We start from the raw sequence: 17,971 nt of genomic DNA on the forward strand, positions 1-17,971 counted from the left end.
TGGAACCCGGCTCTGTGCCAACCTAACATCCAGGGTGCCTGCTGCACTGTGCCACACCGTGGCTCCATCCACCTCTTCTGATGCATTCTGAAGCTGCGTGAAGTCTGAGTCATTTACTTTGAGTCAATCCAAAACGAAGCATGTGTTAAAAATGACGAGTTGCCCTTTTCAGAAAAATTGAAACCCATTTTAACCACTAAAAGCTACTTAGAACGGAGTTCTAAAAACTCACAGTCCTTCATCGGTTCTACAGCTGAACTGTTTAAGATAGAAATTTCAAAAAAAAAAGTAACAGCAAGGTCCTATAAAAGCTCTTTTGAAATTTATTTTGAATTTTTATCAAAAATACAAATACGATACAAATTTCATGATTTCCCAAAGACTTCAAACATTTCTTAACATTATTTTGCTCTTTAAGAACACTACTGAAATTCGCAGTAATTTAAAATCTGTAGTAGAAAAAATTACACAAACCAAATCCCACAGAGTTTGTATTCAGCCACCGTCTAGTTGTATTGTTTTCCAAAAGCATCCTTCACGAGGAGACACTCGATGACAACTGCTCACGTGATAAGCAGTGGTGAATACTGTTTCGATTCTTAAATCCAGCTAAGTCCTCTTTGGGGCCAGCTGTTCTCTGCACGAAGAACCTGAAGTTACACCACAGATCTCCCAGGCCGATGAGAGATTGTTAGGTCTCCCATCACTCACTCAACTACCAACTAATTTGCTAAAGCGACCGCTCCCAGCAAGGCAGAACAGTTTCCAAGTAATAAACAGATAAAGGATATACGAAGGACCTTTTGAGACATCAAGGTGACGGTACACTTTATGCTTCAGAGGTCGTGAGAGTAGCTGGGTAACAGCAGGAGCGCAATGAAGTGTGGGTACATTTTACTTAGAGAAGCTGTGGACGCGGGCACAACAGGAGTTACCCGGGGGCCAGCTGCTAGTGTGAACGCCTCCCACAGTGAAAGGCATGAGGCCCGGGCGCTGCACAAGCGTCAGGTCTCAGATTTCTGGTTTGGGGTGATAGGGGCACGAGGGAGCCCACTCAGGATGAGAAAGCGTCCAGCCTTTTCCTTGAACGGTTGACTGAAAACTCAAAACCATCTTCAAGTAAATCGGTAGTTTCTGATGCCAGAGGATAAACGGAAATGCCTCTCTCCACCTTCTCCAAATTCCCCTCTCCTCCCAGAGTGGGATCCCTTCGCCAATGCTGGCTTCAAAAGCACCTTGGAGCCTCCCAATGACCAGAGTTCTGACGGAGGTGACTCTTTTTTAAGCAGTAAGTCACGCCCCCATTTACACCTCTCTGTGCCCTGAATTAACTTCAACTGACAGATTAAGAGGAGTTTTTCTCTAACAGTCTCAAGTGCTCATCATTCAAGCAGTGTTTTGTGTTTTTAAATCTTATTTGAAACAACACCCTCTTAGAGTAGGAAAATACACATGAAGCGTAGCAAAGAAAAACATAACAAACGAGAGCTTTGGAAATCCTACACACTAAGAAGTTTCTGCCAAACTATCAACTACATGTAAATAAAGCCCAACAAATATCCCACGCTTCTTCACCGTGACCTCAGTGGCTTTTCTAAGTACCAAGTCAGGTGCCGTGCCCGAACTGGGTTTGTGGTGCCCCGCGTGGGGGCCCGTGCCCGGTCTGTCCGGCACCACAGCATGCTCAGAGGCCGCTGGTGACAGTGGCCACGCGGGATCACGGGGCAGGGGTGGCTGGGCAGAGCCCTGGCACTTGTCTCCAAGGGTGAGGGTGAGGGGCCGGTGAGTGTTAAGGCAGCAGGTCCGTGTGGAGTGTCACCAGCTCACTGTTGGCAGACATCAGCCAAGCGAGACGCGTGAAGCAGCCACACGGTCCCGAGGGAAGGGAGGGAAGCAAGTGGAATGGATGCCTGTCGCCTGTCACATGGCCAGCCGGGAGCTGCCGCCTCCGCTCACCAGAGCTGCCTGCTGGCGAGAAAGAGGGTGGGAAGACGCGAGCTGGTAGGCACCAAACCTGACGTCCACGCGCACCGCGAGGCGTGGCCCCTTGAGGAGCGGAGCAGGCGCAGAATCCAAAACCGATGCAGGCTCGTGCTGGGGCGAGGAGCGGGGTCACGGGGGTGGGGGGTGAGCTGGATCCTGAGGAGCACGCAGGTGTTGGGTGGGGGCCAGGGCCTGCCTCACTCCAGCTTTTTGGCCGGCACCCGGGTCCGAGCAATGACGATGGGCACCAGGGCCAGGCAGCCGAGGAAGAGGGCCCACAGGGGCCGGTAGAAGAGCCAGCCGGCAGCCACAGTCAGCAAGGTGAGCGAGGTGGCCACGCAGAAGGCGAAGGCTTTCAGGCCAATGTTGACCAGGTCTCGGAAGACGGGGAACCAGTCCACTGTGGGGAAGAGAAAGGTGGTGAGGCTTCCGGGGCCACGGTGCTCTGCATCGCACAAGGTCAGCGGATCGTTCCTGTGTCTGCGGACCGGGAGGGGCCTGTGTCGCTGGGTGAGGAGGAGGGAGGGAGGGGCCACGGTGGCGCGAACAGGCTCCCGTGAGAGCTGGAGGACCCAGAGGAGGAGGGCACACCATGCACCATGCACCGCCCCAGGGGAGCAGGCGGGTGGGAGTGTCTCGGTGCCATCGGTCTGGGAAGACATCTGCCTGTAATGGTGGCAAGTTACGCCTGCTTCACACCTCGACGAAAACTGTGGGTGGGACCTTCTGTGGGTGCCCAGGTGGGCTTCTTGGCCATTCGGGTCATTACCTGTGCGCACAGCTCTGCGCTGAGGGAAATAAATCAGCTTAAGCTGGCTCCCACCTCAAGGATCTCACGGGCCACTGGCCCCATATGGCAAAGTCTAGGATCTGGCTAATCCATCTGGAATTACCCTGTCCTTGGCCTGTCTGCCCCTCCAGGTAAGCATTCTATAGCTGATGGCAGTCCACAGGGGGAATCTTCACTCAGTTCCAGGAAGCCCCAGTGGTCTGGCGCTGTGAACAGAGGACCCTGGCTCAGCTTGGTCTGTTGCCACACATACCCCGCCTTGGCCCTCACGGTAAGCAGGGTTCGTGTTTTTGTGCATCGACCACATGTCAGGCACTATGTGGACCGTCTCCTCAAACCCTCGTGCCTGCCCTGGGAGGCTGTACTGTTTCACCCTCATTCTATCCACAAGGGCACCAAGGCCCAGGGAGTTCAACTTGCCTAATGTCTTACAGCTAGAAAGTGCCAGAGCCAGGAACCTTGTCTGTGCTGCCCACGGCATAGTCTCCAGGGCCTAGAGCGGTATCCTGTGCACAGCAGGCACTTAGTAAGTGCTTACTGACTGAATGCCGGAGTGAACGAATGCTGGCTCGTCGCTTCCCCGATCGGTCCCTGCTCTGACGTCTGTCCTCGGTCTGGAGAGTCAGCATCCCAGATGAAGAAAGAGCGAAGAGGAGGATCGCGGGCAGTCAGAATCAAAGGGCCCTCTGAGACAGATTCCCACCTCCTCATCTGGCAGTGGGGGTACTGAGGCTCCGAGAGGGGAAATGGCCTAACTCAAGGTCGCGTTCAATGCAAAGGAAAGGTGGAGGATTTTGATCAAATTCTAATCTCTCCCAAATGGCGCGCAAGATGCGTCTGGCTGGTTTGAGCACAACTCAGCAGTCCGGAGAAAGCCTTGGAGGGGAGGAAGTGTCCTTTTCCCTCCTAGCCTGGGATGTACTGCAGCCAGACCTCCCCCCCCACCCCCCACTGGAAAGGGTAAATGGGGGAGAGGGTTCTGTTGGGGCCTGGCGAGGGCTGGACGGAATTATCGGACTGGACACAGACACACTGGGGTAAAGGCTTGGACACAAGTCCCCTGAGAAGCCCCGTCCGCCCAGATCAACAGTGTGGGGCTAGTGCTTACTCAGTCAACTGGGGCCTCAGTCCTGTGCCAGGTTGGGTCACTTGGCAACTGCTGGGCTCACAGGTGCCGAGTGAGCGGCCCAGCACTGCCTCGCACTCCAACTTGCTGGCTGCCCCGAATCTAGCCCAGGTCTTAGGGTGAGGAAGCATAAAAGTTTTGGGGTGTTTCCTATTTGCCAAACATTTCACAAAACTGCACATTAGGTGTGAGGTGACTGACGCTGAGGCAGGAAGGGGAATGGCCCGAGTATGCAGAGCTCTGACGTGACAGAGCTGGCTCACTGCAAAGCCTGGCCGCTCTCCTCGTCGGGGCTGCTCACTTGTGGAATGAAGGGCTGAAGGAATGAGCGGGTCAGCTGGGGACAGATGGGCCAGACCCTCAGATCACAGGAGCCACACCGAACCCTCCCACACACTCCCTCCCAGGAGTTGGCACCCCACCCCGCCCCCGCCCCCGAAAGCACCTGTCCATCGTCTCTGTCTTCCTCTGCCCGTTCATCCCAGGGCTGTGCACTGGGACCCAGACATGGGCCAAATGCCCGGCCTCTGCCCCAAAGAGCACCGCAGCAGGCCGGAAAGGGTTAGAGATGGTGTGAGAAGTGCAAGGGAGGCATGTGGGCTGCATGAGAGTGAGCAAGATGCCCCCGCCTGTCCCTGCACACCTACCCAGCGTATACAGGATCCGCGTCATGAGGTTGAGACCCATAAACATGGCCATCCAGCCGGCGGCCCGCAGGCCCCATGTCTTCAGGGAGTTGCTCTTTTGTTCTCTACGAAACACCTCCTGCAGGGCAAGGCGGGGGAAGGGGCGTCACGTCTCATGTCTCTGAGGGGCCACCAGCCTCCCTAGCTGGCAGGGCAGGTGCCAGAGGGTCCATCCCAACCCAGGAGCCGTTTGGCCATTTCTGAGAAGACCAGGGGAGGTAAGGGCACGTCTCCTGCCCGGGCCTAGGTGTCTGCCCATCTCGCACAGCACAGGATGGGGCAGGAGACCTCTGTGGAAGGTAGGAGTCCCTAGCCCACCACCTCATCCGGAATGAACCCCAACCTCCTTCCTCCAGTGGTTCCTTTCTGGGGTCATTTACCACCATCCCCAATAGTGCGTCCTGTGTGACGCTTCACCTTGGCCGCTCCTCACGTGGTTCTGGGCACCTCGCTCTGTTTCCCCCCCTGCTTCGCAGTCTCCACAGCTGCCCCCCTCCCTCTGCCTGCCCTCTGCATGCTGGAGTTTCACAGCGCGCCCTCCCCGTGGGTCCCAACCATTTTCTCGGCGCCTCCGTGCCAGAACACCACCCTGCCCACCCCCGCCCCGTGGTTTCTAGCTGCAGCCCGGGGCCTCCTGCTGTTCACATGCCATACGACACCCACACTGCAGCCTCCCCCCAGCCCCCGACCTGTTCCTCCTGTCTCCACCTCAGCAAATGCTACCACTGCCCACCGCCTGCACAAGCCCAAACCGGGCTGTCAGACTCGGCTTGCTGCTCCCCACAAGGACCACCTCCCATCCGGCCTGTCAGCAAGTCCTGTCAATGCTGCGTCCACATTTCCCCAGACCTCTCACCACAGTCACCCTCACCAGGACCGCTGCAGTAGCCTCCTCCCCTCTGCTACCTCCTCCCCATGGCAACCTGCTGAGACCCTGGTGCCTGTCAGGGGTCCAGGTCAAGTGTCCTTCTGTCCCAGGGCCTTTGCACATATGTTTGCTCTGCCTAGAGCATGCCCAGCCAGCTCCTACACATTCTGCCAGTGCCAGCCTTAATGTCATTTCTATAGAGAGCACTCCCATCTTCTATGACAATAACGATAAGGACAGCTAACATCTACTGCTTACCATTTATCAGTTGCTGTCCTCGGTGCTTTACAAGTACTGCCTTACTTAATCCTCAAAAAAACTTCACGAAGTAGACACACTTATCTCCATTTTACAGATAAGGAAACCAAGGCTCTGAATAAATGAATAATCTTTACAATAACCAAATAAGATAAGGATCATCATTGTTATCATCCAAGAGGATAAACAACTGGTTCAAGGTCCTGTAGCCAGTGGAAGACAGACCAGGGCTTGAGCTAGGGCCAGCTTGTGTCCACACTTGTCCACACTGAGCCCTCCTGGCCCCAGGGCTGGAATCTGGGCATCCTGACTCGCGGGGTCTGGGTTTCTCCTCAGGGCCCTGGCCACCTCGTTGGCTCCGGGCCTTCTCTCCCTGCTTCGAGGAGACCCCAGGCCCTGTGCTGGAGGCCTGGGGTGGTCAGCACTGCCTGAGCCTGCCTTCCTGGGAGTTAGCAGGCCATGAGCCCCACCCACTCCTCTCTGGGGGCAATGGCTCTGAGACCTGGGCCTCCACCTGCAGGAGACTGAAGTGCGGGATCGGGCTGGGGCTGCAGGACAGAGAGAAGCCTGGGCAGGGCCTCCTAATTTTAGAGACTCCCTGAGAGCTGCCATGGAAAGGGTGACTCACGGCCGCCCAACTGGGAGGTGGCAGCCCCACCCTGAGGCTGGTCACCGGGCTCCTGGGTGGCAGCCTGCCCACACCCTGGTCCTGGCTGGACAGAGGACAAGGTGAGGCCCATCATCACCTGGGGCCAGGGGCCGAAGTGAGAAGGACGATAACAGTCAAATGGGCCACAGCTATGCCTGGACCCCTACCCACTGCCTTTCCTTCTCAAAGCTTTATGGACTGAAAAGTCCTGTAATCCTGCTCCAGGCACATACAGAATTTCCCACCAGTGATACACTGTGTTCATCGACAATGTAAAAACAATTTTTCTGTTGAAGAGAAGGGTTTCTGCCTGGAAAAGAGGGGCTAACTTTTAAGGCATGCAATCGAACTAATCACAAGTTAGGGACTTAGGTGAGACATGACCCTCCCCATTGTACAGATGGGGACTCTGAAGCTCTATCATCCTGTCCGTTTTTCAGAGCATCTGCCTCCCCTACGCAGCTCTCAGCACACGGTGTCCTCACTCGCTCTTTCTTCTGATGGGTCCCTCCCCCCAGGAGGTGGGAAGCCTGAGGAGGAGGGGTCTGCTGTGCCCCCTGTTCTACCCTCGGTCGGCATCCTTTGGGCCTATGGCCAAAGTACGATCCTACACACAGTCCGCTGCCCATATGGGGAGATTCCTGCTCCTTCCAATTCTTTTTCTTGCCTCATTGCACTGGCTACGCCCTCCAGTGTGGGAGCTTATTAAATAACCACGGGAGGGGAGAGGGAAGGAGGGAGATGCCTGCCCCTCCAGCCCACAGACAGGCAGCGGCAACTCACCTCTGCCGAGAAGTCCCCATGGTGCAGGAGAAGCAAGGTGTCCCCAGACTTGGTGGAGTAGGGGAGTAGCTGGTCACCCCGCTGCCGGGCAATCACAGTGACCTGATGGGAGAACTCAGTGTTAGAGCTGAGGGGACTGGCGGGCCGGGTCCCGGCACCCCTCCGAGTGCCAGCCGGGGGAGACAGTGAGGAGACCCGTGCCAGCCCGGAGCCCCTCTCTCCACCTATCGGCCTGGGGCACACCTGCCCCCCAGAGGTCAGTGGAGCTGCTTCATTTCAAGCTCCCGGGAAGACCCTGGCAAAAAGAAGCATGTGTCAGTGTGGGGCAGGGGCTGGGGCCAGGGGTGGGACTGCATGTGACAGGGTCAGGAACCAGAGACCAAGTATTTACAGAGCAAAAACTGGGGGCTGGGGGCTGGGAGGCGGGGGTGGGGGAAAGAGCTGCATGTGATTGGAAGAACTTGGGCAGGCATGATTAGGAGGTCCCCCTACAACAGCAGTTCTTAGCCTGGGGCCCATGGATGTCCCCGGATGGCTGTGGAGCACACGGAGCTCTGAAACTGCTCCAAGGCACAGCCGTCTGTGTGCGGGTGTGAGCACATGCACACACTTCCTGCGAGAAGGGTCCAAAGTGTTCACGGCATTGTACGTGGTGCCTGTGCCCTGGAAGGCCAGGACGCCCTGCTTGGGTCTGCCCTGGGGAAGCCACTTACCACGTGAGCCGGGCCCAGGTCGGGGTCATCGCCGCTCAGCCCCGCGTAGGAAAAGGAAACGCGCAGGTCTCCGACCTGGGGGTGGGAGAGACGTGGGCTGACTGAGACCGGGAGCAGTCAGCCTGGGCCTGTGTCCCCAGCACCCAGAGCCGAAGCTCTTTTCCCACCTCCACACCTCGGCCCAGGGGCTCCCATCTCAAGGCTTCTCCCCTCCAATCTCATTTGGCCAACTGGATTCAACTGAACCGAATCAGAGTCCCAAGCAGGAATGAGACTCCTGTGTGTTGTCCGGGGGCTGGCACTGTAAGGGCCCCCACCTCTGCTGTGTGAACAGCCCAAGCCCCTGTGTACCTCTGGATACTTGGGGTTTTCGCTGTGGTAGAAATAGTCTCCCCGGCGAATGATGTCCACGTGCGGGTCCTCCAGCTTGGACAGGCTCAGTGGCTTGAAGTTGTCGACTTTGTCGATGAGGCCTGAGGAGCGTGCGGGAGTTACAAACAATGCTGTGCAAACAACGCCCCCGAGCGGTACACCCTTCAGCCCGACCGCCTTCCGGGAGCACCCTCCCCAATCCCTCCTTCCGTACCGCAGGCCCCTTTCAGTCTCCATCTCCTCCAGGAAAGCCTCCCCGTCCCCCTTCCAGCCGGTGGGAGTGGCTGCAGCTCTGGAAACAGCCCGAGCCCTGCACCTGTTGTGCCTCAGATCCCCCTACCTGTCCAAGCCTGGCTCCCCTGCTGTATGCATTGCACTACAGGCACAGCAGCCACTGACTGGGCAACAGGGCAGATGGCAGACAAGCCAGGCCCCAGGGCACGGCCCGTCCTCCCTCTCCCTGGCTATTTGGGGCCTATGTGTCTTCTCTCCCACTCTATTGGGGCAGGCCCAGGGACAGACCCAGGTGGCTGGTGGTGCCTCCTTGTCCCTGGAAAGCCTCTCCTTGGTGTCACCTGGGGGGCCTACAGTGAACCACCCTCTCCCTCACATAGGGCAGGATGCCGGCTGGGGCTCACAGACGGAGGCCTTGGGGGCAGCCTTATCTCTGCGGCTGGCTCTGGGGCTGCTTGAGGAAGGGCTCTCAGCTCTGTCTGGTCAGATCAGGCACCAGGGGTGCCTGGTACTTATTCTCTGGAAGAGACCGTGTTTCAAAGGAACCTGGCTCAGGTGGGGCCGCTCTGCACAAGTCCCCCACCTCCTGGGGGTCTGCCTTCCCTCTGGCCCCCAGCCCAAAGTACGATGCCGGGAAAGTGCAGGCTGATCCCACATCCAGGGCAGTGGGGACCCCAGCTCCTGGGAGGTGGCCAAGTAGAAGCACAAGGCCTCTGGGTGCTGTTGGCTCATCTGAAGGGGCCAGAAACTTACCCGCCGAGAGGAAGAATCTGCCAATTTGGACAAAGGGGGCTGTAGCCGTGAATGACTCCACTGCCATTGCGCTGTGAAGAGAAGGAGCTGTTGACGGAGCGGGGCACTGGCCGGGGGCTGTGCCGTCTCTCTGGGTTGCGCTGGGCAGGTTTTCCACCCCGGGGCTCCTGCAAGTCCCGACTGGCCCAGGCACTGCGGACGTCTTGTCTTTACCACCTGATCTACCCCCCGGACGCTCCTGTCCCCTCACTGGTGGAGCACCCTCCTCCTGTCTCTTGTCCCCCAGAGCTTCACATCTAGACCCCTACCAGCCTGGACCACCCCAGCCACCAGTCATCACATGGACCCTCTGTGGTTCTCTACATCGTCCCTGACCCTTCCCAGCCTTCCCAGCCCCAGGTAGCTCCCAAGCTCAACTGTGCATATTCAAGACCCTTCCGGGCACAGGCCTGCCCGCGGCTCCAGCCACGCTCCAGCGCCAAGCCCATCTCACCACCCCCGTGTCTCTGAGCTAACTGCCTTCTGCCCAAATCCTACAAAGGCCCAGATCAAATGCCACTGCCTCCTGAAAGCCCTTCCTGATTGTCCTCCCATCCCCATGGCTGTTAACAAATGCTTCCCGGATACTGTATGTGCAAGTGCTTCTCAGCACTCAGTCCAGGCCTTACATTCGTGACCTGCTGGAGCCTGTGGGGGTCAGGAATCGGGATTTCCCTCCGCGTTCCCGGTGCCCAGCGCAGGAACTGGCCTCAGAACCGTGTCCCAGACTTGCATCAACTCACGAGGCAGAAGGAACTCAACCCCATCACTCTGCTGAGGAAGCTGAGGCTGGGGACCCGCCAGTGGCCGGCAAGGCTGTGCTCAGGGCCACCTCTCACCTGGGGTTTTTGTGGCCAATCTCTCGGTCGAAGTTTCTGCTGTTGACGATTTCTGACCTCCACTCGGTGTCTGTCACAGGGAGAGGGAACTCAGGAACCATGGTAAGAGTGGCCACATGTCTGAGGCTCTGTGTCCTTTTATCCAAGCCCTTGGCCACTCCAGGGCCGGAGGGACAGCTCCTGGAGCCTCAGTAGACACATGACAGAGCCAGACTCTGAGGACCGACACCCAGTGATCCCGACATCTGGTTCCACGCCTTCCCCACTGCCGTCAGCCTCGGCCAGGGGCAGAGACCACATGTGTGCAGGGATGGTGGGGGCCCGGTACTCACTGTAGGAGTACCTCGTCTCTGTCTTCACCTGCCCGTCCTCGGTGTACTCCCTGTGGGGAAAGCACAGGGCACTCCAGAGTTAGCCTGTCACCCCCAGGGCAGTCCCATGTCTAAGCTTCTCCAGCTGGACACAACTTGGGCCCACGAGGTCAAAATCTCCAAATGGAGCCAGCCTTGTCTGTACCAGCCAGAGACAGGTGCTTACTCCTGGGCAGACAGCCAGCTCCATCCCTCAAAGGCCCACCCTGGAGAAAAGAGCTTTATCCTCCTGGGCTGCAATGTGGCTCCACTTGGCTCATGCCAAGGGCTGCAGCCCTGCCCTCTGGGCTCAGACACCTCGCTGCACCCTCTGCCCCAGGCCAGCCCCACGGAGGGCCCCTTGCAGCTGCCCTGGCTCCCCTAACCACCTCCCCACCCTCACTCACAGTCCACGTTACTCAGCTCCAAGTGACTCCAGCCTAATGACAGATGCCCTCAGACTTCTGTCAGAATGCACAGGATGTAACCCAGTGCCGCCTCTGCCCCGTCACGGGAGAGAGCACGGAACCCACACGCAGGAAAGCACTGTTTGTGCCTGGATCCAGTCATGCCTCAAGCCTGGGCAGCCCTGCGTAACTCCCTAGACACGGAAGCTAACCCATCCTCCCACTCGCATTGGGTTTTCTGCCACCTCCAAACAGAAGATCATTGGCTGATAACTTGGGGATGATTCAACACTTCTGATAGGAAGATTTAAAAAAAAATTGTTTTAATGTTTATTTATTTTTGAGAGCAAGAGGGACACAGCATGAGCCGGGGAGGGGCAGAGAGAGAGGGGGAGACACGGAATCTGAAGCAGGCTCCAGGCTCCGAGCTGTCAGCACAGAGCCCGACGCGGGGCTCGAACCCACAAACCGCGAGATCATGACCTGAGCCGAAGTCGGCTGCTTAACCGACTGAGCCACCCAGGCGCCCCCTCTGAGAGGAAGATACCATACTTTAAATTCCAGAAGTGTCCAAATAAAGAGCCACCTGCATCTGATCCTGACATCTGACGTCTGCACCTCTTATCCCGGAGTTTTCACTCCCTGCCAGCTCACCGGGACTCCTCGGTTTCCACCCACTGGTACATCTCCACGTGTCGCCGCAGCTTCACAGCCGGGAGGTTGACCCCATAGTTTGGATCCGACAAGAGCTTCAAAAAGAATCAAACAAATCAAACACACAAGTAACACAAAACTCAGGACAAGGCTCACACCAGCCCAGGATGCCAGAGGAAGCTGGACTGGATGAAAAACAGGCAGGGAGGACAGGGCCAGGAGGCAGGTACCACAGCTGCTTCGGGTGGGAGGACCAGGTGACGCTGCCTGTCCCAAGTCCACAATGCCCAGTGCCTGGGGCCGGGAGCCTCACAGCACCGGCTCGGGCTGCACGACCAATGCCCTGGCGCCAACCACGGGGTATTTAGGGTTCAAACAGGAGAGGGAGGTCCAATCACCAGAGTACCTTCGGGCCTTGTGCTAGACACACGTGTTATCGTAACCGCTAAAGCACCTTTTCGTGAAGCTCCTGCCACACGCCGAGCACCGGGCCAAGGGGTTGGCCATCTGATCCCACCAAATCCTTGAAGCCGGCCCCCCAGTTTGTTAGTTATTGTCTGCATTTTGCAGAGAAAGATGCTGAGACTCAGGACTGACAGGTCCACACAGCTGCTGAGTGGGGCAGCCGGGAATCACACCTGCGTGTCCCTCTCCAAAGCCCACGTGCTTAAAAGCCCCAACCAGACAACAACCAGCGATGCGCCCCGAGCCTCCGGCAGGTCAGAAAGCTTCACCAAACCTACCTTGGACGTGCGCAGCGCCCCGATGATGTGCACCAGCCTTCCCTCATTCTCTGGGGCCACACTGTGGATGCTGTCAGGGGTCACCACAAGGGAGAGCCCCTCGGCCAGGGAGGTGGCTGTCTTCAGTGCGCGGCCCTGGGAGCAAAGGCGAGTGGGGATTTCACCTCAGATGCGGCTCAGCACAGTCATGCTTACCGCAGTGTATCATGTCAGGATGGGGCCTCGGGAAGCATGGGGCTTATCTCCCCATTTCACAGCTGGAAAACCAAGGCCTGGGAAGCGGCACAGGTGAAGTGGAACCCAAGACTCCTGCTTTCCCAGGCAGTTCTCTTCCTGCCACCCTCTCACCAGTCTCATTGCTACCCTGTGCTGGTGCTTCTGACTGCTGTGTGCCCTTATGCCATCTCTCTCTGCCTTCTCCCTCTCCCTCACCTCCCAGTCTATGTGGTTTAGATGGGCCTGTCTGTAGTGCTGTCCAAATCACGGGACCCAGGCTTAGCCAATCGGAACACGGGTTCATCGTCCTCAAGGATTAGTTCAGAGAGAGGACTGAGATGACACTGAGAGAGGACTGAGGTGACACCAGGACACTGAAACATCTCCCTGCAACTTTTGCTAAGTTGGTCTTGGAAGAGACGGGGCTGCTAAGCTGGTTGGATGTGACCCTGCAGTTGTTGGCCATCTTTACCACCACAAAGGAAAAGCCCGCCAAAGAAGAATCCATAAAGAGAAAAACAGGCAAGAGTGGAAAAATGGAGATTCCTAGTGACCCAACATGAACACCTGGATCCAACCAGGCCTGAAGCTGAGGCTACCCCAGGATTTCAGGCCTGTGCACCAATGCACTTGTCTTCCTACTTACGACAGTTGTGACATGAGTCCTAAGAGAAAACATTCTGACTAATTTAGCACTGCCACCCCCACCCCCGGCCCCGCCTGTGGTAAAATCTAGGCCCTTGTCACCACATCCAGCCTCTGGACTCATAGCCTTTGCTCTCTAATACTGCACAGGGGAATCCCAAACATTTTACCTCATTGGTGAAAATTAAGTAGAAGGAGAGCAGGAAGGTCATGAGCCCCACAAACATCCCACCCGAGGTCTCGCTGAGCCGCTCCAAGAAGCCTGGCTGGGGGTTGCTTGTAGTTTTGACATGTTCTCTCCTGTTACTTGTACTGGAATACTGAGAAAAAAAAATATTAAAAAAAATCAGAATGGAAATTAGTTTTTTAAAAATAAGTTGAATTCTGCTATTTGTTTATATTCAGTTTTCACTGAAATTATATACAGTAAAAATGCACAGGTATTAAAGGTATAGTTTGATGGGCATACCCCATTTGCCCAACATCCAGATCAAGATAAGAATGTTTCTACCACCTCAGAAAGTTACCTTGTGCCTCTTTCCTGTCAATACTCCCCTCTCCCCACCCTCTAGTGGTAACAAGTATTTGAATCTGTATCATTATAGATCAGTCTTGCCTCTTATAGAGCCTGACGTAAATGGGACCATCATACAGCACAAATTTCTTTTCTGTCCGGATTGCCTTGGCATAAAGCTTTTGAGGTTCAACTACATTGTGGTGTGTGTATCAGTAGCTCATTCCTTTACGTGGCTGAACAGTATTCCACTTAAGAATATACCACATTTGTTGACTCAGTCGCCAGTGGGTGGATGTGTTGGTTGTTTCCAGTTTTCAGCTGTAATGAACAATGCCTCTATGAACATTCACACAGAAATCTGTATGCAGATACGGTGCTTTCCTTTTCCTTGGGGAAAGTGGGTAACGAATACCCACAAAGGAGTGAACTTGCTGATCATAGAAAAGATGCATGCTTTTAAGAAACTTGCCAAACGGTTTTCCAAAGGGGTTATCAGAGATATATTATTAATTCAATTCAACAAACGGTGGCTCAGCTTCCCGAGGGCCACGTTGGGGCTCATAGCGGCGAGGGAAGGGGAAGACAGGCTGCAGGGCCATCGAGTTGCAGGCACAAACAGTACTAGGCCATGCTGAGTGTCTGGTGAGGAGCAGATCCAGCACCAAAGGAGCGACCCCTTCCAGCTGGGAGATCACAGCAGGCTCCCCAGAAGAGGGGGCATTCGATTGGGATCAGAGAGGCAGATCCTGGGGTAAGGGCATCCCCAGCAGGGGGAGCCATTGAGCGATGGTGAGGAAGCAGGAGGTGGTCCTGGGAGCACAGCTGCCCATCTGCTCTGGCTGGGTTTGAGGAGGCATGGGCTGGAGGGGAGATGAGGATGGCTAGACACATCCAGGAGGGTTCATGGTAGGCTTCAAACTCCAGAGTCAGTGGGTCAGGTTTTGTCCAGCCAAGAAGAGAAGCATGGTTTGAAGTGTCCCCTGCTGACTAGCATCGTTAAGAGCAGAACACTGGAACCAGAAGAACTGGGTTTGAATCTAGGCCCTGCCCTGTACCGGTGATGGGGCCTTGGGTGAGCAATTAACCCCTTTATGTTCTCCATTCGCTCATCTGTAAAATGGGGATAATAATCCAATCCATAGCGCTGCCAAGACCAAAGGACTGAATTATCAGACAGCTCAACGAGCAGGGCACAGGAAGGAACGCACAGGTACCCACGGCTGGGGTAAGCTGACCAAAGTCACAAAGGTGTAAGGTGGTTCTGAGATGAGTGATCAGAGTGGGCCAGGCCCCTGGCACAGGGGTCCAGAAGAGAGACTCGGGTCAATTTCTGCTTGAACAAGGCTGAGGCCACATTCTCTGATTGTTCCCAAACGCCCTCAGCCCATGCCTCCCAGAAACCAGATGTCCATTGCATTCAGAAACGGTCTTAACTTTCCACACCACTGGGAAACATGAGTGGAGCCGTTCGATGCAGGCAGGCAGGTGACCATCATCCATCATCCATCATAATGATGACAATGGCCAAATGCCAGTCTATTACAGGCCAGGCATGGGAAAGCTATCGCTATCCCATTTCACAGATGAGAAAATCGAGGCTCAGCAGTTAAGCCCAGATCACTCAGCCTCTAAGGGGCAGAACTGGGCTTCCTATATGGACAGACCAGAGGCCACTCTCCTACCACTTTGCTCCAAGCTGCATTCCTCACTTCCTGGGCTGTAAGAAGAGTTGAACACTGGGAACCTGCTGCAGAGAGGGTCAGGGAAGGGAGCCAGTCCTGCTATTCGCAGTGCAGCCCTAAACTTGGAAGCCAGAAGGCATGACTTCCTTCTGGGCCTCCCCTCAGCATACCTCTATGAGCCAACACCAAGGAGAGGAGCTCATGGAAGGCCTTGGAGGGAAGAAAGAAAGGCACAGGAGGATATACCTCAACCCACAGGAGGGGTAGGGTGGGTAGTGACATGCCACACCCAGCCCACATTCCAAACCAAAATCCCGGTAAACGTGGAGGGTCTGGAGTGGAGGATGATGGCGATTTCCTGCAGCCACACTTCGCTACCCACTCTGCCATCTCCCTAGCCTGCGGGGCACCCTCGGGTGCCTCTCTTCCTCCCCTTCAAGGCCACCTTTGAGCCCCTGACCTTGATGCTGGCTCCTTGATATGTGTTGAACACACACGTGTATCCTCCGTGAGCACTCCAGGCTCAGAAGCAAAGAGCGGTGAGTGATGGCACAGTGGTTGACACGTGGGCCCTAAAAACTACTTGTCGCATCAGTCGCTCTACCTCTCTGATCCTGTTTAGTCACTTATAAAAAGGAGATGGTTACCAGTGCCTCTGTCCCAGGGCAGTTTTGTTGTTATACTGATTAAGAAGTTGTGGCACCTCCCCGCTCCACCCCACCATCATCAGATCTTCCTTCCTCACTGGGCCCGGTGGCTCCTGTAAATGTGCACCCGGCTACTGGATGACTCAACAAAGGTTTGGCAGCAAAAGATGCCCAAACTCATCCACATTCCTTGGACCAGGTCAGGTGCCACTGTACCCAAGATAGTTTCTGCCCACCAGGGCCACCTGAGCCAGACTGTGAAGATAGATTTTTCTCATGCGTTAGGCATGTACCAGGCACCGTGCTAACCACAGACTGACTCCCTTAAACTTCACAGGAACAGATCCCATGAAGAGACACAAAGCCAGAGCGACTACAGCCACACCGCTTCTGAGAGGAAGAAACTGGATTTGCCCCCCAGGTCTGCCTGACTCCCAAGCCTGCTGTCTTTGGACAGCATCTTCTCACGAAGTATCTGGCCAAGCTGGCTGTCAGGCCCTGGGCAAGTGCCTTGCCCTGCTGGGGAAATTCTCCATCTGTAAAATATGGTGGTGGTGGCGGCTGCGGTGTGGGGGTGGACAGAATCTACCTCTGGTTTCCTGACTGCGGGCTCCCCTGGCAGACCCTGGGTCTCAGACTACCCCTGAGGCGTTTCTAGGTGCAGCATTCACGGTTTCCAGATCTCCCAGACAACTCCAACTGAGGCGGAGTACACTAGGGCTGTGGGTGAAACAAACCCTGCCTCTTCAGGGGCGTGGGGCACAGGGAGGACCCAGGGGTCTGGCAAGAGGGTGTAACAGGTCAGGGGAGAGTGGCTAGGACGCTCCAGCTAAGCAGGAGGGAGGGAGCGTCTGGGGCTGGCAGGGCACCAGGGCTGGCTCCAGAAGCACTTTCACAGAGGAGGGGGAGTGGTGAGTCACCAGGCTTCTCCCACACCCAGAGCTCCGTCGGGAGGCGCTGCTCCTCCCACTGCTCGGTTTGTTGAATGAATGTTGGGCTTCAATCGAAAGGTTCCCGAGAGACAGGCTGGCTGCAGGGAGAAAGGGGCAGCAGCCTTTTGAAGGGAACCACCTTCAGCCAGGACCTCTCTAACCAAACACACCCTAGGAGGCCAAGGGGCCCGGCAGTGGGGAAATGCTCCCTCCCACAGTCATCCTAACTCCTCTACTCTCAGTCTCGCCCGCATCCCTTTGCAGCATCTCTAGCCTCGGTTTACACGCTTCCCTAGGGCGCGGAGCTCACGGCCCGCCCGCACAGCCCCGTCTGTCCGCTGATGGACAGCCCCACCTGAGCCATGTAGGCTTCCCCACCCTTCCCGCGGACCGGCTCCCTCGGAGGTCCCGTCCAGCTCCCAAAACCCGTGTGTAAACGGGAAGCCCAAGGGCCCAGGTGGGCACTGGGAATGAAAGGAGGGGCTGCGGGCAGGCGCCGCGCACAAGGCGATCCCAGTGCTGGGAGCAACGGCTCCCGAGTCTCTCTCCCCGCAAACGCACAGCCCGACGTCGAGGTCCGGGCACACTGAGAGAGATGAACAGACGGGTTAGCTGCCGGAAGGCCGAGACAAGGGCATGCAGAGGGAGATGGACCGGCCGCACGGAGGAGGGCCAGGCAGGCAAGATGGACCTAGACGGCCCCTTCGGGGAAGAGGCCCCGGGAGATGGGGAAGTCTGGGTGGGGTCCGGCAGACCAGGAGACACTCACGTTCGCGGCCATGGTGAGACCCGGCTCGCCGCTCACCCTCGTTCTGCTCAGCTGCGGAAGGGGTTGATGGCCTGAGTACAGAACTCAGCGGCCTACGGGACAGCTGCGAAAACCCGCGTGAACCCCAGAATCTGGGAGGACGTGCGACCGTGAGCCACAACTTTTCTGCTCCTGCGCGCCGCAAGCCTTCCTGGTAAATGTAGTCTGGGATCAGGTGCTTTAGCCACTGAGTTGCAACACGCACTGTACCTCATTGATGCGCCTGCGCACTGCAAGCCATTCTGGGATATGTAGTTCCTATCGCCTGAAGGGTCGC

The 17,971-nt window shown here is 56.4% G+C and overlaps 1 protein-coding gene across 4 annotated transcripts; it reads right to left on the minus strand.

Annotated features, from left to right (window-relative positions):
• Positions 1 to 300: 300 nt before the first annotated feature.
• Positions 301 to 17,851, minus strand: TMEM43 (transmembrane protein 43). Of its 4 annotated transcripts, XM_060631873.3 has the most exons (13): positions 17,656 to 17,851; positions 16,470 to 16,984; positions 13,279 to 13,428; positions 12,248 to 12,382; positions 11,505 to 11,599; positions 10,426 to 10,475; positions 10,094 to 10,163; positions 9,216 to 9,286; positions 8,208 to 8,329; positions 7,857 to 7,931; positions 7,144 to 7,245; positions 4,547 to 4,664; positions 301 to 2,383 (listed from the first exon to the last, which is right to left on the minus strand). In XM_060631873.3, exons 2-13 carry the CDS (start codon positions 16,488 to 16,490, stop codon positions 2,181 to 2,183), a joined length of 1,212 nt encoding a protein of 403 aa, XP_060487856.1. In that variant the 5' UTR covers positions 16,491 to 16,984; positions 17,656 to 17,851; the 3' UTR covers positions 301 to 2,180. The 4 variants fall into 4 exon arrangements, with proteins under 4 accessions (XP_060487856.1, XP_060487858.1, XP_078298845.1 ...); XM_060631875.3 differs by lacking the exon at positions 16,470 to 16,984 and having other exon boundaries at positions 17,656 to 17,850; XM_078442719.2 differs by lacking the exons at positions 16,470 to 16,984; positions 17,656 to 17,851 and adding an exon at positions 15,768 to 16,433.
• Positions 17,852 to 17,971: the final 120 nt, after the last annotated feature.

This window comes from Panthera onca, chromosome A2 (assembly GCF_046562875.1).
Source record: "Panthera onca isolate mPanOnc1 chromosome A2, mPanOnc1 haplotype 2, whole genome shotgun sequence".
NCBI classification, from domain to species: domain Eukaryota; kingdom Metazoa; phylum Chordata; class Mammalia; order Carnivora; family Felidae; genus Panthera; species Panthera onca.

Coding starts and splice junctions, on each gene's coding strand:
- TMEM43 (XM_060631873.3), bottom strand. CDS start 16,490: ATGGAGAATTTCCCCAGCAGG. Junction 13,429..16,469: donor TGGAGAATTTCCCCAGCAGG/GCAAGGCACTTG, acceptor TTTTTTTCTCAG/TATTCCAGTACAAGTAACAG. Junction 9,287..10,093: donor ATTGGCCACAAAAACCCCAG/GTGAGAGGTGGC, acceptor TTCTCTTCACAG/CGCAATGGCAGTGGAGTCAT.